Source organism: Peromyscus maniculatus, chromosome 1 (genome assembly GCF_049852395.1).
Source record: "Peromyscus maniculatus bairdii isolate BWxNUB_F1_BW_parent chromosome 1, HU_Pman_BW_mat_3.1, whole genome shotgun sequence".
NCBI lineage: Eukaryota > Metazoa > Chordata > Mammalia > Rodentia > Cricetidae > Peromyscus > Peromyscus maniculatus.
The window spans coordinates 36,937,957-36,954,571 of NC_134852.1; the positions used below are offsets into that span (position 1 = coordinate 36,937,957).

The 16,615-nt window shown below is 55.9% G+C and overlaps 3 protein-coding genes and 5 non-coding genes across 21 annotated transcripts; all 8 read left to right on the forward strand.

Annotated features, from left to right (window-relative positions):
- Window positions 1-7,904, forward strand: Flt3lg (fms related receptor tyrosine kinase 3 ligand). Of its 13 annotated transcripts, none has more exons than XR_013052482.1 (9): window positions 164-477; window positions 736-849; window positions 1,439-1,492; window positions 1,981-2,124; window positions 2,483-2,627; window positions 5,159-5,340; window positions 5,423-5,491; window positions 6,214-7,372; window positions 7,689-7,904. XR_013052482.1 is itself a non-coding variant. In XM_042274697.2 (8 exons), the coding sequence occupies exons 2-8, from the start codon at window positions 445-447 to the stop codon at window positions 7,875-7,877; spliced, it is 861 nt and encodes a 286-aa protein (XP_042130631.1). In that variant the 5' UTR covers window positions 1-127; window positions 411-444; the 3' UTR covers window positions 7,878-7,904. The 13 variants fall into 13 exon arrangements, 11 of the variants coding, with proteins under 11 accessions (XP_042130631.1, XP_042130630.1, XP_042130629.1 ...); XR_013052483.1 differs by having other exon boundaries at window positions 7,270-7,372; XM_042274697.2 differs by lacking the exons at window positions 5,423-5,491; window positions 6,214-7,372 and adding an exon at window positions 1-127 and having other exon boundaries at window positions 411-477.
- A 936-nt stretch (window positions 7,905-8,840) lies between these two features.
- On the forward strand, window positions 8,841-11,814 carry Rpl13a (ribosomal protein L13a). Of its 2 annotated transcripts, none has more exons than XM_006986253.4 (8): window positions 8,841-8,929; window positions 10,124-10,196; window positions 10,437-10,502; window positions 10,620-10,721; window positions 10,923-11,008; window positions 11,188-11,247; window positions 11,489-11,611; window positions 11,706-11,814. In XM_006986253.4, exons 1-8 carry the CDS (start codon window positions 8,915-8,917, stop codon window positions 11,790-11,792), a joined length of 612 nt encoding a protein of 203 aa, XP_006986315.1. In that variant the 5' UTR covers window positions 8,841-8,914; the 3' UTR covers window positions 11,793-11,814. The 2 variants fall into 2 exon arrangements, with proteins under 2 accessions (XP_006986315.1, XP_042130632.1); XM_042274698.2 differs by lacking the exon at window positions 8,841-8,929 and adding an exon at window positions 9,024-9,109.
- LOC121826987 (small nucleolar RNA Z195/SNORD33/SNORD32 family) lies at window positions 10,229-10,311 on the forward strand. The gene has a single exon (XR_006069138.1). It is a non-coding gene; the product is annotated as a small nucleolar RNA Z195/SNORD33/SNORD32 family (small nucleolar RNA).
- On the forward strand, window positions 10,765-10,849 carry LOC121826986 (small nucleolar RNA Z195/SNORD33/SNORD32 family). Its single transcript, XR_006069137.1, has one exon. It is a non-coding gene; the product is annotated as a small nucleolar RNA Z195/SNORD33/SNORD32 family (small nucleolar RNA).
- LOC121826988 (small nucleolar RNA SNORD34) lies at window positions 11,051-11,120 on the forward strand. Its single transcript, XR_006069139.1, has one exon. It is a non-coding gene; the product is annotated as a small nucleolar RNA SNORD34 (small nucleolar RNA).
- On the forward strand, window positions 11,293-11,382 carry LOC121826995 (small nucleolar RNA SNORD35). Its single transcript, XR_006069144.1, has one exon. It is a non-coding gene; the product is annotated as a small nucleolar RNA SNORD35 (small nucleolar RNA).
- A 1,285-nt stretch (window positions 11,815-13,099) lies between the features above and the next one.
- Rps11 (ribosomal protein S11) lies at window positions 13,100-16,027 on the forward strand. Its single transcript, XM_076575463.1, has 5 exons — window positions 13,100-13,894; window positions 14,600-14,731; window positions 15,065-15,140; window positions 15,356-15,485; window positions 15,850-16,027. Exons 1-5 carry the CDS (start codon window positions 13,880-13,882, stop codon window positions 15,971-15,973), a joined length of 477 nt encoding a protein of 158 aa, XP_076431578.1. The 5' UTR covers window positions 13,100-13,879; the 3' UTR covers window positions 15,974-16,027.
- LOC121826996 (small nucleolar RNA SNORD35) lies at window positions 15,188-15,271 on the forward strand. Its single transcript, XR_006069145.1, has one exon. It is a non-coding gene; the product is annotated as a small nucleolar RNA SNORD35 (small nucleolar RNA).
- Window positions 16,028-16,615: the final 588 nt, after the last annotated feature.

Genomic DNA, 16,615 nt, shown 5'->3' on the forward strand with positions numbered 1-16,615 from the left:
ACTAGGTGGCGCGTCCCGCCCGGGCACGAACACACCCCTGGCACAGTCTACCCCAAAGTTTCCTTTCACTTTCGGTCTTTGGCTGTCACCCAGCCTGGTCTTTCCACACCCAGCTGGGGCAAGCCTGGTGCGTGGGGTGGATGGCTTTCCAGGTCCCCGAGGGGCGGTCCCAGGGTCCCCACTCCGGGCCCGAGGGAGCAGGGTGGGGGCCTGGGGAGGATTCTGGGCACGGGTTTCTTAGAAGGGAAGATGACTTTTCACTGTAACTGGGGCTCATGCAGGAAGCCCGAGGGAGCAGGAGGCGGAAACGTGCCCACATCAAGGGCGCAGGCAGGACCGGGCGGAGGGGTACAGGGGCGAGCAGAGCAAGGGCTGCAGGGTGCGAGGCCTGCCCTTCTGTCCCTTCCCAGACCCTGCCACAGGCATGAGGGGTCTCCGGCCGAGATGACAGTGCTGGTGCCAGCCTGGAGCCCAAATGTGCGTATACCTGAGGGATGATGGAGCAGGGCGGAGAAGGGAGCTGGGTAAGGGACGGAGGCATGGAGAGAGACCCGGGACGGTCAGAAGAAAGAGGACCAGGAGATGGAGAAATGCGGACTCAGGCTTGTCACAGCGGCCAAGGTGCGGGACAGGCAGAGACGGGGAAGGTGACAGACGCCCAGTTAGGGAAGGGAGCGGGATGGATGCAGGGAGTCAGTCCCGGCATGGAGTCACGCCGGCATCGCCTCCCTGTAGTCGTCCCTGCTGCTGCTGCTGCTGCTGCTGAGCCCTTGCCTGCGGGGGACGCCTGACTGCTACTTCAGCCACAATCCTATCTCCTCCAACTTCAACCTGAGGATCAAGAAGCTGGTGAGCCGGCTCAACCCAGGCCAGGCCACCGCGCTGGGTCCCTACCCCACCCCTCTGCCCGTCTCTGTGTCTCTATCTCTGTGGGGTCTCGTTCCTGGGTCTCTCTGTCACTGTCTCTCTCTCTGGGTCTCTACTGTCTCTCTTTGGATCTCTCTCTGGGTCTCTGTCACTGTCTCTCTCTCTGGGTCTCTACTGTCTCTCTTTGGATCTCTCTCTCTGAGTCTCTGTCACTGTCTCTCTCTCTCTGGGTCTCTACTGTCTCTCTTTGGATCTCTCTCTCTGGGTCTCTACTGTCTCTCTTTGGATCTCACTCTCTGGTCTGTCATTGTCTCTCTCTCTCTGGGTCTCTGTCACTGTCTCTCTCTCTCTCTGAGTCCCTGTTCTATGTCTGTCTCTGTTTCTCTGCAGGTCTCCTTTTCTGGGTCCATGTTCCTCTCTGTCTCTCTCTGTCTCTCCCTCTCTGTGGGTCTTTTTCCTGCTGTCTCTTGTCCCTTCTTCTCTATACGGGCCCTGTCCTCCTTTCTCGGTGTCCATGTCCCCTTCTCTCGGGGTCAGTTCCCAACTCCTCCGACCTTGGTTTCTCCCACAGACTGACTACCTGCTTAAAGATTACCCCGTCACGGTGGCCATCAACCTTCAGGACGTGAGTCACAGTCGGGAGGGCCCTGGGGTGGAGGTGGGAACCAGACTCAGATGTGCCGCCCTTCGGGGACAAGGCTAGTGGACCGCCTGCCCGCCCCTCGGACCCGGGGATCTAGAGCTGGCCCGCCCCGCTCCCAGACCCTCGCTCCACCTTTCACAAGTCTGGCCCGCCTCCCTCCCGTCAGGGGTCTCAGACCTGTACCCCTGCCACTTCCCACGATGGGCAGGCCCACCGTTCTCACCCCGTTCTCACCCCTTCGTCTCTAGCGAAGTCCCACCTCTCTCAGGCCCCTGGCCCCGCCCAACCTACCTTAGGCATCTGACCACGCCCACCCTCTTCGGACACCTAGCCCCGCCCCCGCTCAGCCATCACCCGCCCACCCTCCCTCAACCCCTGGCTCTGCCCATCCCGTTAGTCATAAGGTAGCACCCCCGACACGCACCCCTGCACCCCAGCCCTGTGGCTTGAACTGGCCTCTTGGTCTGCAGGAGAAATACTGCAAGGCTCTGTGGAGCCTCTTCCTGGCCCAGCGCTGGATGGAGCAGTTGAAGACCGTGGCAGGGGCGGAAATGCAGGGGCTCCTGGAGGCTGTCAACACCGAGATACACTTCGTCAGGTCATGCGCCTTCCAGGTTAGCACTGGGACCTGGACACAAAGCGAAGGAGCCAAGTCCCTCCCCAGGCCTTCAAGTAGACAGGGCTCTGCTAGGGCTGGTGGGGGTGGGGGTGGGGGGGTGGGTTCTTTTGCCGACAGCATACCACGAGGTAGAGCTGGAACCTCCAAGCCCTAAGGTCACCTGGGGATCCTGTTACTGGGTCTGTGCCTCAGTAGGTGAAGAAGGCCATTACAAAGGGGTTCTCTCCCCTAACAACCGTGGAACCCTGACATCTTTGGGACCTGGGCCCACTGGCTCTGACCTCAGGTCAGGGCCCTGGGTTGGTGGAGACTCTGGTATGACATGGTGATGACCTATCCCTCCCTCCTCCCAGCCTCTCCCAGAATGTCTTCGCTTCGTCCAGACCAACATCTCCCACCTCCTGCAGGACACCTGCTCCCAGCTGTTGATTCTGAAACCCTGTATGGGGAAGGCCTGCCAGAATTTCTCTCGGTGCCTGGAGGTGCAATGTCAGCCAGGTAACAGCACCACCGGAGCCCAGCACCCCAGCTCACCAGAGCCCAGCACCCCAGTACCACCCGGCTCACCAGAGCCCAGCACCACAGTACCACCAGCCTGGTCCTGCTTACTGTGTATCCTAGAGGCTTCTGCTTCCACAAGCTGAGACTTGAGACAAGTTCTTTCTCCTTTCTTTTTTCTTTTCTTTTTTCGAGACAGGGTTTCCCTGTGTAGTTTTGGTGCCTGTCCTGGATCTCGTTGGCCTGGAACTCACAGAGATCCACCTGCCTCTGCCTCCCAAGTGCTGAGATGCTGAGATCAAAGGCTTGCACCACCACCGCCCGGCTGCTGCTTCTTCTTCTTCTCCTCCTCCTCCTCCTCCTCCTTCTTCTTCTTCTTCTTCAAGATCTATTTATTTTTATGTGTATGAGTGTTTTTACCTACATACTGTGTCTGGTGCTGAAAGAGACCAGAAGAGGGCATCAGATCCCCCTGGAACTGGAGTTACAGATGTTGTGAACCGCTCTGTGGATGCTGGGAACCGAACCCAGGTCCAAACCAAGGACAGCCAGTGCTCTTCACTGCTGGGCCCTCTCTCCAGCCCATTTTCTCTTCTTTTGAGATAGGGTCTCATTATTTAGGCCAGACTGGCCTTGAACTCAGAGCAATCCTCCTGCCTGTCCTGATTACAAGTGTGAAGCCACCACATCTGGCTTCAGAACTTTTTCTTTTCCGTGTTATCACATATTAATTTTATATAATAATTGTAGCAGGCTTTCTCTTTAGGCCACCAATCAGCTCCCAAATAAAGACACACAGAGACTTATTATTAATTATGAATTCCCAGTCTTAGCTTAGGCTTGTTTCTGGCTAGCTTTTTTTTTTTTCTAACTTAAACTAACCCATTTCTATTAACCTATGTGCTGCTCTGAGGCTTGTTTACCTCGTCTACGTACTGTTCATCCTGCTTTCCTGCTTCCTCCGTGTCTGGCTGGCTGGACCCTGGCTAGCTCTCTGACTCGTCTGCCAGCCCCACCTATCCCTCCTCTGCCTCGCTATTGGTCATTCAGGCGTTTTTTTTCTTTTTTCTTTTTGGTTTTTTCAGACAGGGTTTCATGTGTAGCCCTGACTGTCCTGGAACTCACTCTGTAGCCCAGGCTGGCCTCGAATTCTCAGAGATCTGCCTGCCTCTGCCTCCCAAGTGCTGGGACTAAAGGTGTGCGCCACCACTGCCTGGCTGGTCATTCAGCTTTTTATTAGACCAATCAGGTGCCTTAGGCAGGCAAGGTGAAACAGCAACACATCTTTACTTAGTTACACAATTATTCTGCAACACAAACAAATACAACACATCTTTACTTAGTTAAACAAATGATGTGGCTCATGACATTTCCATACTATGTAGGCTAGGCTGGCCTTGAACTCAGAGCAATCCTCCTGCCTGTCCTGATTGCAAGTGTGAAGCCACCACATCTGGCTTCATAAGATTTTTTTCATATTTTTTACACATATTAACTACATATAATGATGTGTCTCATGACATTTTCATACGTGTCTCCCTGTCTCACGGATCCCCTTCCTCTTTCTAACTAGTCCCGACTAGTTAGACTCGGTTGACTACAGGAACCATGTCTGAGAAGTTGTTTACGGGGCACCTCACCAGTGGCTACACTCCTGAAGAAAATGTCTCTTCCTAACAGCCATTAACTGCAATAGATGTTACCATCAGACATGCCTCTTTATGACCTCAGTTTACCTGTCTTTGAGAAGACAGAACTTCCAGTCTGGTTGTCTAGGGCAGTCCTGTCCACTAAGAAGGGAAACTGACTGAGCCACAGGTTTCTGAGTAACAATGATTTTTTCTTAGTTTTTGTTTGTTTCGTTTAATTTTGAGACAGGGTCTCTCTATATAGTCCTGGCTGCCTGTAACTTTTTATGTAGATAAGGCTGAGATCCTCATGCCTCCGTCTCCTGAGTGGTGGGATTAAACGTGAGGGCAGCCTGGTCTACAGAATGAGTTCCAGGACAGCCAGGGCTACACAAAGAAACCCTGTCTCAAACAAAAAAAAAGTATGGGCCATCATACTCAGCCAGGCTCATACTTTTAAAATTTTATTTATTTATTTATTTAGGTTGTGTGCGTGCAGAAGAGACTATTGGATTTGTAGCTCCTGGAATCAGAGCTACACTTGTGAGCCACCATGTGGGTGTCAGGATTTGAATCTGGGTCATCTGGAAGAGCAGCCAGTGCTCTTAACCACTGAGCCATCTCTCCAGCCCCAAATTGGTTTATTTTTGAAAGTGTTTCACTATAAACATCCCTGTCTGGCCTGAAGCTCACTATGTAGACCAGGCTAGCCTCAAATTCACAGAGATCCGCCTGCTTTTGTCTCTAGAATGCTGGTTAAAGCGATGCCGCCTGGCCTATCTCCCCTGCCCCAGGTTTTCGGTTGTTTGTAGGCCCCTCATGCACTGTTACCCATGGTCCTCCAGGAATTCCAGTGTCTGCTCTGGCCAGTCCCTCGGTGACCTGGTTCTGCTCTCTCCCCAGACTCGTCTACCCTGCTGCCCCCCAGGAGTCCTGTCGCCCTAGAAGGGACCGAGCTTCCAGAGCCTCCGTCCAGCCAGCTCTTGCTACTGCTGCTGCTGCTGCCTCTCACGCTTGTGCTCCTGGCCGCTGCCTGGGGCCTTCGCTGGCAAAGGGCACGGAGGAGGACGGCGCTCCGCCCCGGGGTGAGCCCGGAGTCAGGGCAGTTGGAGGGAGGGGGTGGCAAGGGATGAGGGTGGCAGGTGGCTGACCCTGTGGGGGCCTCAGGTGCCCCTCACCTCCCATCCCTAGGATATGACACTTGGGCGGCGTTGGCTCAGCCAGGGGCTTGTCTCGGTGAGTCTTCCACTTACACTGGAGCATGGAATGGCCAGGCTTGGGGGCAGAGAGTCAGTCCAAGATTCGGGGGTGGGGAGGGTCTCACTATGTCTCATTGGAGGGGCAGGGGTTCAGGGGAGTTGTGTGTGTCTGGGGGAAGAGCAGCCTTTGATAAGCTTCCAGTGTGGCAAAGCTCAGGGGCTTCTCAAGCTGCTGCCATCACAAGGTGGCAGAGAGCCGTGGAGGACTGTGGGAAGGAGCCTGGTGTGGGAAGAAGGCAAGAAGGCAGGTTCCCCCACAAGTACCCATATTTTCGAGTTCACTGTGTGCTTTACACTCATGCCTCTCCTGGAGGTTATACCTGTAGTCCCAGCACTTGAGAGGCCAGAGCAGGGCAGCTGCTGCAAGGTCTGGCCACCCTGGGCTACAAGGTGAGTTCAAGGCCATTGTGAGATACACAGTGAACCCTTGTCTCCTGTCTCAAATAAACAAACAAAAAAACGCAATTCAGTGACACTTTTTTTTTTTGGTTTTTCGAGACAGGGTTTCTTCTCTGTGTAGTTTTGCGCCTTTCCTGGAACTCGCTTTGGAGACCAGGATGGCCTTGAACTCACAGAGATCTGCCTGCCTCTGCCTCCCTGAGGCAGAGGGATTAAAGGCGTGCACCACCACCACCACCACCACCACCACCACCACCACCACCACCACCCCCACCCCCGGCGACACTTATTTTTTTGCAGATGAGGTCTCACTATGTTGCTCAAACTGACTTTGAACACCTTGATGAATCTTCCTGTCCCAGCCTTCCCAATAGTTGGGCCTGTAGGCATGTTATATACAACAAGGCTTTTCTTTTTCTTTTTTCTTTGTTTTCTCGGTGCTAGAGTTGGGAACCAAAACAAGGAACAAGCTAGGCAAATACTGTACTACTACTGAGCTACATGCCCTGCCCAGAGGACACAATGTCCAGGCATGGTGATGGACATCGGCAGTCCAGTACTTCTGAACTGGAAACGCTGAAGCTGGAGGATACTGACTTTAAACAAAAAGGAAGAAAAAGAAAGAGAGAGGAACACTGTAGCCCTGTGTGGTGGCTTCTGTCATCCCAGCTCCTTAAAATAAAGAGCTGGGTATGGGTATGGTGCTGCGTGCCTGCAACCCTAGCAAGAGGCTGAGGCAGAGGGATGGAAGCTTCCAGGCCAGCCTGGGCACCTGAGTGAGATCTGGCTCAAAATGACAGTGACAAATGGGGATGCTGGGGTGGAGATCAGTGGCAGGCCCCGCACAGGAAGGCTCTGGGTCCTCTGCTGCTGTCACGGCCACTGGAACACGGGACAACCTCTAAGTGTTGTGGTTTCCCACTCCTCGGCGTGTTTCTGAAACCCACCATTTATCAGACATAGTGGCACTGGTCTGTAATCCCAACTCTATCTTATTGTTTTCTGAGATGGTCTCTATGTAGCTCAGATGGCCTGAACTCGTGGGTAATCCATCTCTACCTTTGGAGTGCTGGGATCACTATCATACAAGATGGCAATTCCCCTTTTTAAGAAAATTAATTCGACCCTCCCCAAAGTTATTAAACTTGAAAAATAATTACGCATGGGGGGCATAACTGTGGCATGGTGCCTGTGTACCAGTCGGGGACACTTGCAGGAGCTGGTCCTCTCCTTCTTCCAGGAGGGTCCCAGGGATGGACTCAGGTTTTCAGGCTTGGTGGCAGAGGCCTTTTATCCATTAAGCCAGTTTGAGGGCCATGATTTGTTTTGTTTGTTTGCCTGTTTGTTTTGAAACAGGGTCTCATGTAGCCCTATCTGACTTGGAACTTGCTGTGTAGACCAGGCTGGCTTGAAACTCAAGAGATCACCTGCCTCTCCCTCCTCAATGATAGGATTAAAGGTGTGTGTCACCATGCCTGGCTGTAAGACTCCCTTTGGAAAAACAAAAAACAAAAACAAACAAAGGAAAAAACTGGGAGCAGATTTTGTGGTGCAAGGTCTCTGCACCCTGGAGAAGAGGCAGAAGGGTCAGGATTCTGGGTTATTCTGGTACATAGAAATTCCAGGCTAACCTAACCGGAGTGGAGTTGGGGAGGGACGGATGAGGAGGGGAGGGTGTAGCTCAGGGGTAACAGGCCTTGCTGAAAAGGGATGGGGGCGTGGCTCAGCGGTAGAGTGCTGTCGACGGACAGACCATTGATGATCCAGTTTTACAGAGGAGACTGAGGCCAAGCAGGAGTCACGTGGCAGACGTTGCACAGCCTGGACACGGGGAAAGTTGGGTGGAGGCTGGCCCCCTGTTGGACCTCGCTGCCCCTCCAGCTCTCTCCAGAGGACGAAGTCAACATCGGAAACCAGCAAAAGCCCTACTCACCCCACTCTGTACGAAGTCTTTGCCCCCATGAACTTGGATATAAATGGTTTTTACCAGCTCTTCCGGACCTATCTGTGGACGGGACAGGGAGCGGGTGGGTGGGCTGTTTTAGGTTTCAGGATCTTGGTTTTGCAGTGCTTGGTGATGTAAGCCCTGCTCTCCAGAAGCTGAGGCAGGACCTCAAGTTTTAAGGCCACCCTGGATTGCAGAAGTCCTATGTCAAAAGCCAAAACCAGCGACAAAAGGTGCTGTTCGTTTTCCGAGGCCTCCAATGGCCCAGAATCAGCACTGAGTAACGAATGCTCCCTGGAGCCCTAATGGGAGGCAGGAGCGGCCCAAATTCCCCAAGGCCACGGCCGCAAAGTGTTGGAGCTTCCAGGAGGCATGGACTCAGGCTGGGGGGTTTGGAGAGGTTCTCTAGAGTTGCTCACGGAGACTGCCCAGGTGACTCGTCTGGCGCGTTTGTTTCCGGGGGGAGGCGGGTACCCCTAACACGCACAGCTGATGCAAAGGCCTCTGGACACACGGCGGGTGGGTGTGCCCGTCCTGGAAGGCCTCCCTCCCCCCTCGCCCGTCTGGGACAATGCCTCCACCTGTTGAGATGCAGAGACTCGGAAAGGCCAGCAGCTGCCTGGCACACCATGAGGCCGAAGGGAGGGAACGCACACACGGGCGAGCGGGCCCGGGCTCATGCTCGCCCCCTCATGGCCACCACGTGCTCTGCAGCCGTCACCACGGAGGAATGGCGCTCGGCACAGCGGCGATCAATGGAGAGGCGCGCTCCCTCCAAGACATGGCCGCCGGGGATGGACGGCCGCGTCCTGCTGAAGCCGCCTCGGGACCCACGTGACCTCCCGCCCCGCCCCGGCATGGCCTCGCTCGAGCGATACCTTGATTGGACAATATGAAGATGGCCCACCTTCCCGTGTGCGCACGCAGACGGCTTCGGCCAATGAGAAGACAGAATCCCTTCTGTTCGGCCCAGCCCGCGTCACTTCCTCCGCCCCTGCAGCAAGGGATAAGAAACCCTGCGCCAAGACCTCCTCCTTTCCCGGGCGGCTGCCGAAGATGGCGGAGGGGCAGGTTGGGCTCTGCGCGCGCCGGGCGGTCGGGGGTCGGGTGGGTGCCAGGCGGGAGCCGAGTGGGGCGTCCGCTCCACTCTGCGAGTGCGCTGGGACCTAAGGACGGCAGTTAAGGAAAGTAGAGACGCACGCTTTGGCGGAAGGGAGTGAGGCGGGCACAGCGTGCCGCGGACGTCCTTAGGTATGGGCGACGGGGATGCGACCTTCTTCCCGGGGCCGGAACTGGACGGGAGTGGAGCTTGGTTCCCAGCACCTGGGAGGAACTTGCACAGGTCTCATCCCAGGCAGTTGGGGTGCGGGAAGAAGCCTGGGGTCGCTCGTGGCCGGGTTTGCTCGTTCCTGTGGTTCTAGGGATGGGAAGCTGAAATGGAGGCCCCTGTTCCCACGACTTACGGGTGCCGCTTTCCTGTCGCTCTGGCACTATAACAAGTAGTCCTGTTAACAAAGTTCTCCAGCGGGAAGGGGTGAATCCGTGAGACGGAGGTGTAAAATGATCTGTTCTGTAGAGTGAGCGCGGCAGAGCCCCGCGACTTTGGGGCTGGTCAGGAATGGAATTGCACCTTCCTGTACTCCAGAGGTTCTAACGGAAGGTCGCTGCTGGCGAGGTCTAGTAAAGGATGCTGCCTGGGACATCTTTGCTCTTGGAAATACCTGGAGGCTCTCGAGGGACATAACAAACTCATCTCCATGAATAGTAGAACAGGGAGGATAGTTGTGGGGTGCGTTTCTGTGTGACTATCCCGTAGTTTGGCTGGTTTACAGGCACATGTCAGCCACCCTGTCTGAGAGTTGAAGACTGTTCACTGCTTTCCAGAATTATAAACTAGACAGAAGAGCCATTATTTAAACGTATTAAGTCTTAGCTTAGTATAGAATTTTGTTGTGGTCAGGGTGTTCACACGTGAGCCAGTACATTCCTCCTATCCAGCAATATGAGGCTTGGTAGGTGACATGGTGAATGTCTGTTAAGAAAATTTCAAGGCCTCAAAAAGTGGAATGCCGAAATACTGCAGGCACCCGAAGTCTTCTCGCTTACCTCTGCTGGACCACCCCTAGGCTCTCTTGGTTTGTTGTGTCCCTTTGGGGCACTTTTAATCCGGTTGATAGGCATCCTGTGGGGAAAAAACACTCGACTGTTTGGTGACTTGGGGTTGGGAGAGCCAGATTGCTTCCTAAACCTTTTTGTCTCCCACAGGTTCTAGTGCTGGATGGCCGAGGCCATCTTCTGGGCCGCCTGGCGGCCATTGTGGCCAAGCAGGTACTGCTGGGTAAGTTTCATTCAGGATTTCCCTGTTGTCTGGGAGTCAATGATGAGCAATAATCACCATCTTTCGTTTGAGTCTCACGACTGTGAGATCAACCCATGCACCGCTCTGAGACTTGCCAGCCCCTTGCTCTGGACTCCTAGGACAGAAGTCCTTCAGAGCAGTTGGCTGTCTATCCGGGCGGTGTGGCTTTGCTAGGGGTTAGGTGTGACTCGCCTAACTCACAACCCATGTTCTCTCCAGGCCGGAAGGTGGTGGTTGTGCGCTGTGAGGGCATCAACATTTCTGGAAATTTCTACAGAAACAAGTGTGAGTCAGGGCCTGGGGATGGTCTCCAGGTGGGGCACTGACTGGATCCCGGGACAAACGGGTCCTTCGGTGCGGTTTCTGGGCCTGAGGAGGCCTGATCCACTTTTCTCTCGACAGTGAAGTACCTGGCATTTCTCCGAAAGCGGATGAACACCAACCCCTCTCGAGGCCCCTACCACTTCCGAGCCCCGAGCCGCATTTTTTGGCGCACTGTGCGAGGTGAGCTGGGCCGGTGGGTGATGTGGGGAGGTGGGAGACTCTGTCAGCCTGTGATGAGGACAGCTCCCACTCATGTTCGAGTTTCCCAACCATGAGATGACTCCACATGCACTACCATCTGAGGCTGGCTGGTCCCCTGCTCTGGGCTAAGAGGGGAATTTTTAGCCCCCCTAATGAGGAGACCTGCTATTCTTCCCACAGGCATGCTGCCCCACAAGACCAAGCGAGGCCAGGCTGCCCTGGAACGCCTCAAGGTGTTGGATGGGATCCCTCCACCCTATGACAAGGTGAGCTGTGCAGGCCTAGCTTCACACACAGCCTCTGCATCCAGCGTCTGTGATGTTCTGCTATTACCTACATTGTTTGAGCCTCATGAAAACTCCACTGGCTGAGACGCCTGCCCCAGCAGCCTCCTTCCCAGGTGCCGTTCACAGCAGGTCTCTGAGTCCTTCTCATTCTCTAACAGAAAAAACGGATGGTCGTCCCTGCCGCCCTCAAGGTCGTGCGGCTGAAGCCTACCAGGAAGGTAAGCTCCGTTTGCAGAGTGTGGACCGGGTGGGACCTCAAGCCTGGCAGATGATGGTTTTCTTTCTCACGATGGTCTTCGGATGCCGCTGGTGGGCAGTGCCGATAATGCCACGGGCTCAGCTGATGCCAGGAGGGGTCCGGTGTGGGGTGTGTCCTTTCGTAGACTCTCTAGGGTCCTCTAGCTCACCCTTGTGCTGCTGGGGCACCTTCCATGTCCTTACAGCCTTGTGCCCCTGCAGTTTGCTTACCTGGGACGGCTGGCTCATGAGGTCGGGTGGAAGTACCAGGCAGTAACAGCCACTCTGGAGGAGAAACGGAAGGAGAAGGCCAAGATCCACTACCGGAAGAAGAAGCAGCTCTTGGTGAGGACAGGACCTGTGTACCCAGGGTGTGAGAGGGTACAGTCCTGGGAGAGAAGCAGCCACTTGACCCCCCACTTGTCTGTTTACCCCACAGAGGCTGCGGAAACAGGCAGAAAAGAACGTGGAGAAGAAAATCAGCAAGTTCACAGAGGTCCTCAAGACCAATGGACTCCTGGTGTGAGCCCAATAAAGACTATTTGCTGAATGCCTGCCTGGTCTGCTCTTCTCCCGCCGACCAGGGGAGTGGGGACAGGTGCTTTGGTCAGGCTCCTGTGGGGGGGGGTGTGCCTTGGAGACAGCTCTGGGCTGCAGTGTTTGAAGAAGTGTCGGGTTCTGCCCGCCCCTCAGACCCAGTGCCACACTCTGCAGCCGTGAGAACCTGTGGGGCACCTGGAGGCAGTGCCTTTGCTCCTGAGGACTGGTCAGAGCAGCTGTTTTCCTGCTGCAGGGTTCTGTGCTAATAAATTACTTGACTATTGAGGAAACTGGAGTTTGCCCTGTGTCTGCTCTGTAGGCAGGGGCAGCAGGGCACCATCAGGAATAAAGCTCAGATGACATTGAGCCCGGCTCGTTCATGGTCTGCCCTTTCCATTGAAGGCACGATGATGGGTCAAAAGGTGCAGGCACTAATCGTCTTAGATCGAGCCGCAGGTAGTTTTTCATTCTGATTCAGCTGCAAAGTATGGGATTGTCAGTGGAACTTAGGCTCCAGGAACTCAGAATACCCAAAATGAGTTAAGCCAAGGATAAAAAAGGTACAGAAAATGGTGAGTTTGGTCAGCCAGTGTGAGCCTGGAAAGGAGGTCAACTGGGGTGACTAGAGTCCCTCTATCATAAAGGGATTAGGGTTGCAGGGATAACGATGGATTTTCCAGGGGGCCTTAATTTTAGTGGCTTCAGAGGATCCAACGCTCATGGGGCCCTCACTGGAGTCCCATACGTGTTATATACACTCCTCCCAACCCAAGCCAGATACCAAAATGAAGCTGAACGATGGTGGCTCAAGCCTTTGATCCCAGCACTTGGGTGGCAGAACCAGGCAGATCTGGTGGTCTATAGAGATGTAGGACAGGCACCAAAACTACAGAGAAACCCTGTCTCAGAAACACATGAACCGGTGTCTAGTTCTCCATGGTTGTAAGTGTCCCATCCATCCTGAAGCCCTGCTAGGACCAGGATCTTTCCTCGTTAGACAGTTCCTGTAGCCTGCCTATGCTGGAACCCACTCCAGACCAGGCTGACATCAAACCTGGAGGCCTCCTGCCTCTGCCTCCCCAGTGCTGCGATCAAAGACAGGACTACCACTAACAGGCTCTTAAATGTAGAGTGGTAGTGGGTCCATACACATGGACGGTTCCCTGAGCCACACCTTCAACTACACAACGTTGCTATCGCCACAAAAAGGAAACCCAGGTGCCTGGCTTAGTTTATTGTGGCGTCTCCATCTGAGAGAGAAGGGGTCATGTCACACATTCAGCCAGCGGTGTCAGGACAGAAACCCAGGAGGAGGATTGACCGCAGCTGGCCCTCCTGGTCAGGACGGCCTGTGACAGCACAGACCGGTCCGAACACAAGCAAATGAACTGGAGACTGCCTGCCTGAAACACTGAAGTTCCAGCTACTGGGTAGTTGAGGTAGCGACATCATTTCAAGAACATCCGATTGCAGAAGCGGTGCTGACCACGCGTGTCTGTGACTGTGTGTGCGCGTGTGTGTGTGCGTGCGTGTCTACACTAGCCACGTGTGTGTGTGCGCACACTCGGGGTTAACAAAAGGAAATGAAGCTAACGGCTGAAGCAGGGAAGCGGGCGGCAGCCTCGCCCTACTCCCCAGGCAGGGCTGGGTGTCCCCGGCGCCTCCGAGCTGCCCTCCCGGGAGACGCTAACCGCCCGGACTTCACGTCAATGTTCCGTGCATCAACCACGGTGTCGTAATCAACATCCACAAGCGGGCCGCGGCCGCTCCTGGTCGGGAGGCTGAGCCCCGCCACGCGGTCCCCAGTCCACGTGGGTGCAGCGCCTGCAGGACCCGCCCCTGGCGTGCGCCTTGGAAGCCGCCTAAGATCTCGCGAGATGACAAGCTCCGCCTCCTGCCCCGCAGTCCTCCATCATGGCGGCGCACGGACCGTCCCAGAATCGCGTGCTCTGCTCCGGAAGTGCCTCCCGGGTGCGTGCGGGCGGGGCGGCGTCACTTCCGCTCCCGGCCTCGCGGAGTCAATAAGGAAGCCCTGGCACGCGCCCGCCGCCCTTTCCTCAGGCTGCCGGGAAGATGGCGGACATTCAGGTGCGCGCTGCGGGCCGGGCCGGGCCCCGATCTCCTTCCTTAGCGGCCTCGCGATCGTACGGGAAGCCGAGGCGGGCCGCCTGCGCGTCTCCGCCCGGGGAGCGGCCCCGAACCCGGGGTGTTACGCAGTATGGGGTCCCGAGCGCTTTGGAGTTCGGCTGTGACCCCGGGCCAGCGGCTGAGGGTTTGGGGCGCGGCCGTCGGTGGGGCCGGAGCTCGGGCGGGGAACGGGGGCGGCGGGGTAGCGGGTGGAGGATGAGCCGCGCCTCGGGGTCGCCGGGGAGGCTGTAAGCAGAGCGCCCCGGCGCCGGCGTGGTTCTGCGTTCTGACCCAGAGTGGCCTGTAGATCACCAGTAACTCGGGCAGGTCCTGGGCTTGTCATCCTCCTGCCTCAGCCTAGTGAGTACCCGGGTGACAGCCCCCAGGCTCAGCCGCGTGTACATACGGCGTGAGGCCTGAGTGGGCGAGCTTGGCGTGTTCTGGAAAACCAGCGTGCTTAAAGGCCATGCATGGTTCTGGTCCAGGGCAGGAGTCCTGCAGGCCGTGAGACGTTAGAACCTAGTGTGCAAGCGAAAAGATGGTGGGTGATTGTGTCTACGGGGTCGCTGTGGGGCAGCGGCCCCCCGGGGCTGGCGGGAAGAAGAGCTACATGCGTGGTCTGCCGAAGTTTAACCCGTAACTTCACCAAACTGTTGATCCCTACAGACGGAACGTGCTTACCAAAAGCAGCCCACAATCTTTCAAAACAAGAAGCGTGTTCTGCTTGGAGAAACCGGCAAGGAAAAACTCCCTCGGTACTACAAAAACATCGGTCTAGGCTTCAAGACGCCCAAGGAGGTACGGGACCCTCCAACCGCTGAGACTTGTGGATTTCTGCATGTGTGGGGGCACGCCTTTTCTCAGTGGCTGACCCTCGGGCGCCTGGGAATCGTAGTCTGGATGTGAGGCTGCATTCTTTTTAGTTTTTCGAGACACGGTTTCTCTGTGTAACTTTGGTGCCCATCCTGGATCTCACTCTGTAGACCAGGCTGGCCTTGAACTCACAGAGATCCACCTGCCTCTGCCTCCCGAGTGCTGGGATTAAAGGCGTGGGCCACCACCACCCAGCCGAGGCTAAATTTTTGGTTCTATTTAGGAACCAGTCTAAGCCGCGCCTTCTCATCCTTTCAGGCCATCGAGGGCACCTACATAGACAAGAAATGCCCCTTCACCGGTAACGTCTCCATCCGAGGTCGGATCCTGTCTGGTGAGTGGGAAGTTGTGTGGTCCTGGGCTACTGCGTCCGGGACCGCTGGCACATGATGTCTGTTTTCACGATGGTCTTCAGACAGCCCGAGGGGCACTGCTGAGAGCGATTGGCACAGCTGATGCCAGAGGGGACCTCCTGGAGCCCCATTCAACCGCTTCTCCGCAGTCCGAGTCACTCCCAGCTGCTGACTCCTTCCTGTCCACTTCCCTCAGGTGTCGTGACCAAGATGAAGATGCAGAGGACCATCGTCATCCGCAGGGACTACCTCCATTACATCCGGAAGTACAATCGCTTTGAGAAGCGCCACAAGAACATGTCTGTGCACCTGTCCCCCTGTTTCAGGTGAACCCAGTTCTTTGATAGTCTAGGTCAACCTGACACAAGACAGGGAGTCACTGGCTGGGCTGGAGAGGGCACCTGTGTCAGGAAGGGCCGCTGGTGGGAGAGCCCTTACTTTGGAAAAGGGTGACTTTGGGGGAAAGCAGGGTGTCTTGGTTCAGAGTCTGGGTGTATGTAGACTGCTGGGGAAGAGCAGGCAAGGGAAGCTAAATGTCTAGGAGAATGAAATGACAGTTTGTTACTCCTGGTAACCCCAGAGTGGCCACTGAGGTGCCTGGAGCCAGGTAAGCACCCTCAGCCTGTCAGTGGGGACAAAGGGATGGCTGGGCAGGCCCTCCTGAGCACCCCTTCCCCTCTGACCCCACAGGGACGTACAGATCGGCGACATCGTCACTGTGGGAGAGTGCAGGCCCCTGAGCAAGACAGTCCGCTTCAATGTGCTCAAGGTCACCAAGGCTGCTGGCACCAAGAAGCAGTTCCAGAAGTTCTGAGGGGACTCTGGACAATTCCCCGAAACAAATAAAGTGGTTTTCTAGCTCACACAACAGGCTTGGAGTCTGCGTCTGGGCCAGAGTGGGGATTGCCAGGGCTTTCACACACGGGTTCTCTGAGCTGGGGTGACCTGCTGCCTTCCCTTGATAAATCTTGGCATCCAGGTGGACGTGGTCAGTTACCTGGTGCAGCCGGCGCCCATCCTCCACCTCCCAGTCCCTTGGGAGGAAGTAAGGGAGGGTGGAGCCCCTGGCCTCAGTTTAGGTCTAAGCCTTAGAGCGCCCCCAGGGAGCAGCCTGGGCTTTCCCTCTGGGCCTCTGGTCTCCCTGTACCAAAGGGAGACCTCCCACACTCACCTGGAGAGTGGAGGGGTGCGGTTCCCCCCTTGAGAACCTCAGTCTGCTTAGATAGCCCCTTGGAAAAGCATGTACCACCCACTGCCTGCTGCGTTGAGAGGCCTGTGCCCAGGACGGGAGGACGGTGGAGTTGCAGGGTGGGAAGAGGCCCCAGGATGGGAGTTACAGATGTGGGACTGGTGGGGACACCCACTCAGGAAAAAGACCCAAGGCATCCCGGGTTTGTGGGAAGGGGACAGACCTGGGAGAAGCTGGAGCCACCGCTGCGGGGTCCCCAGGTCCCTG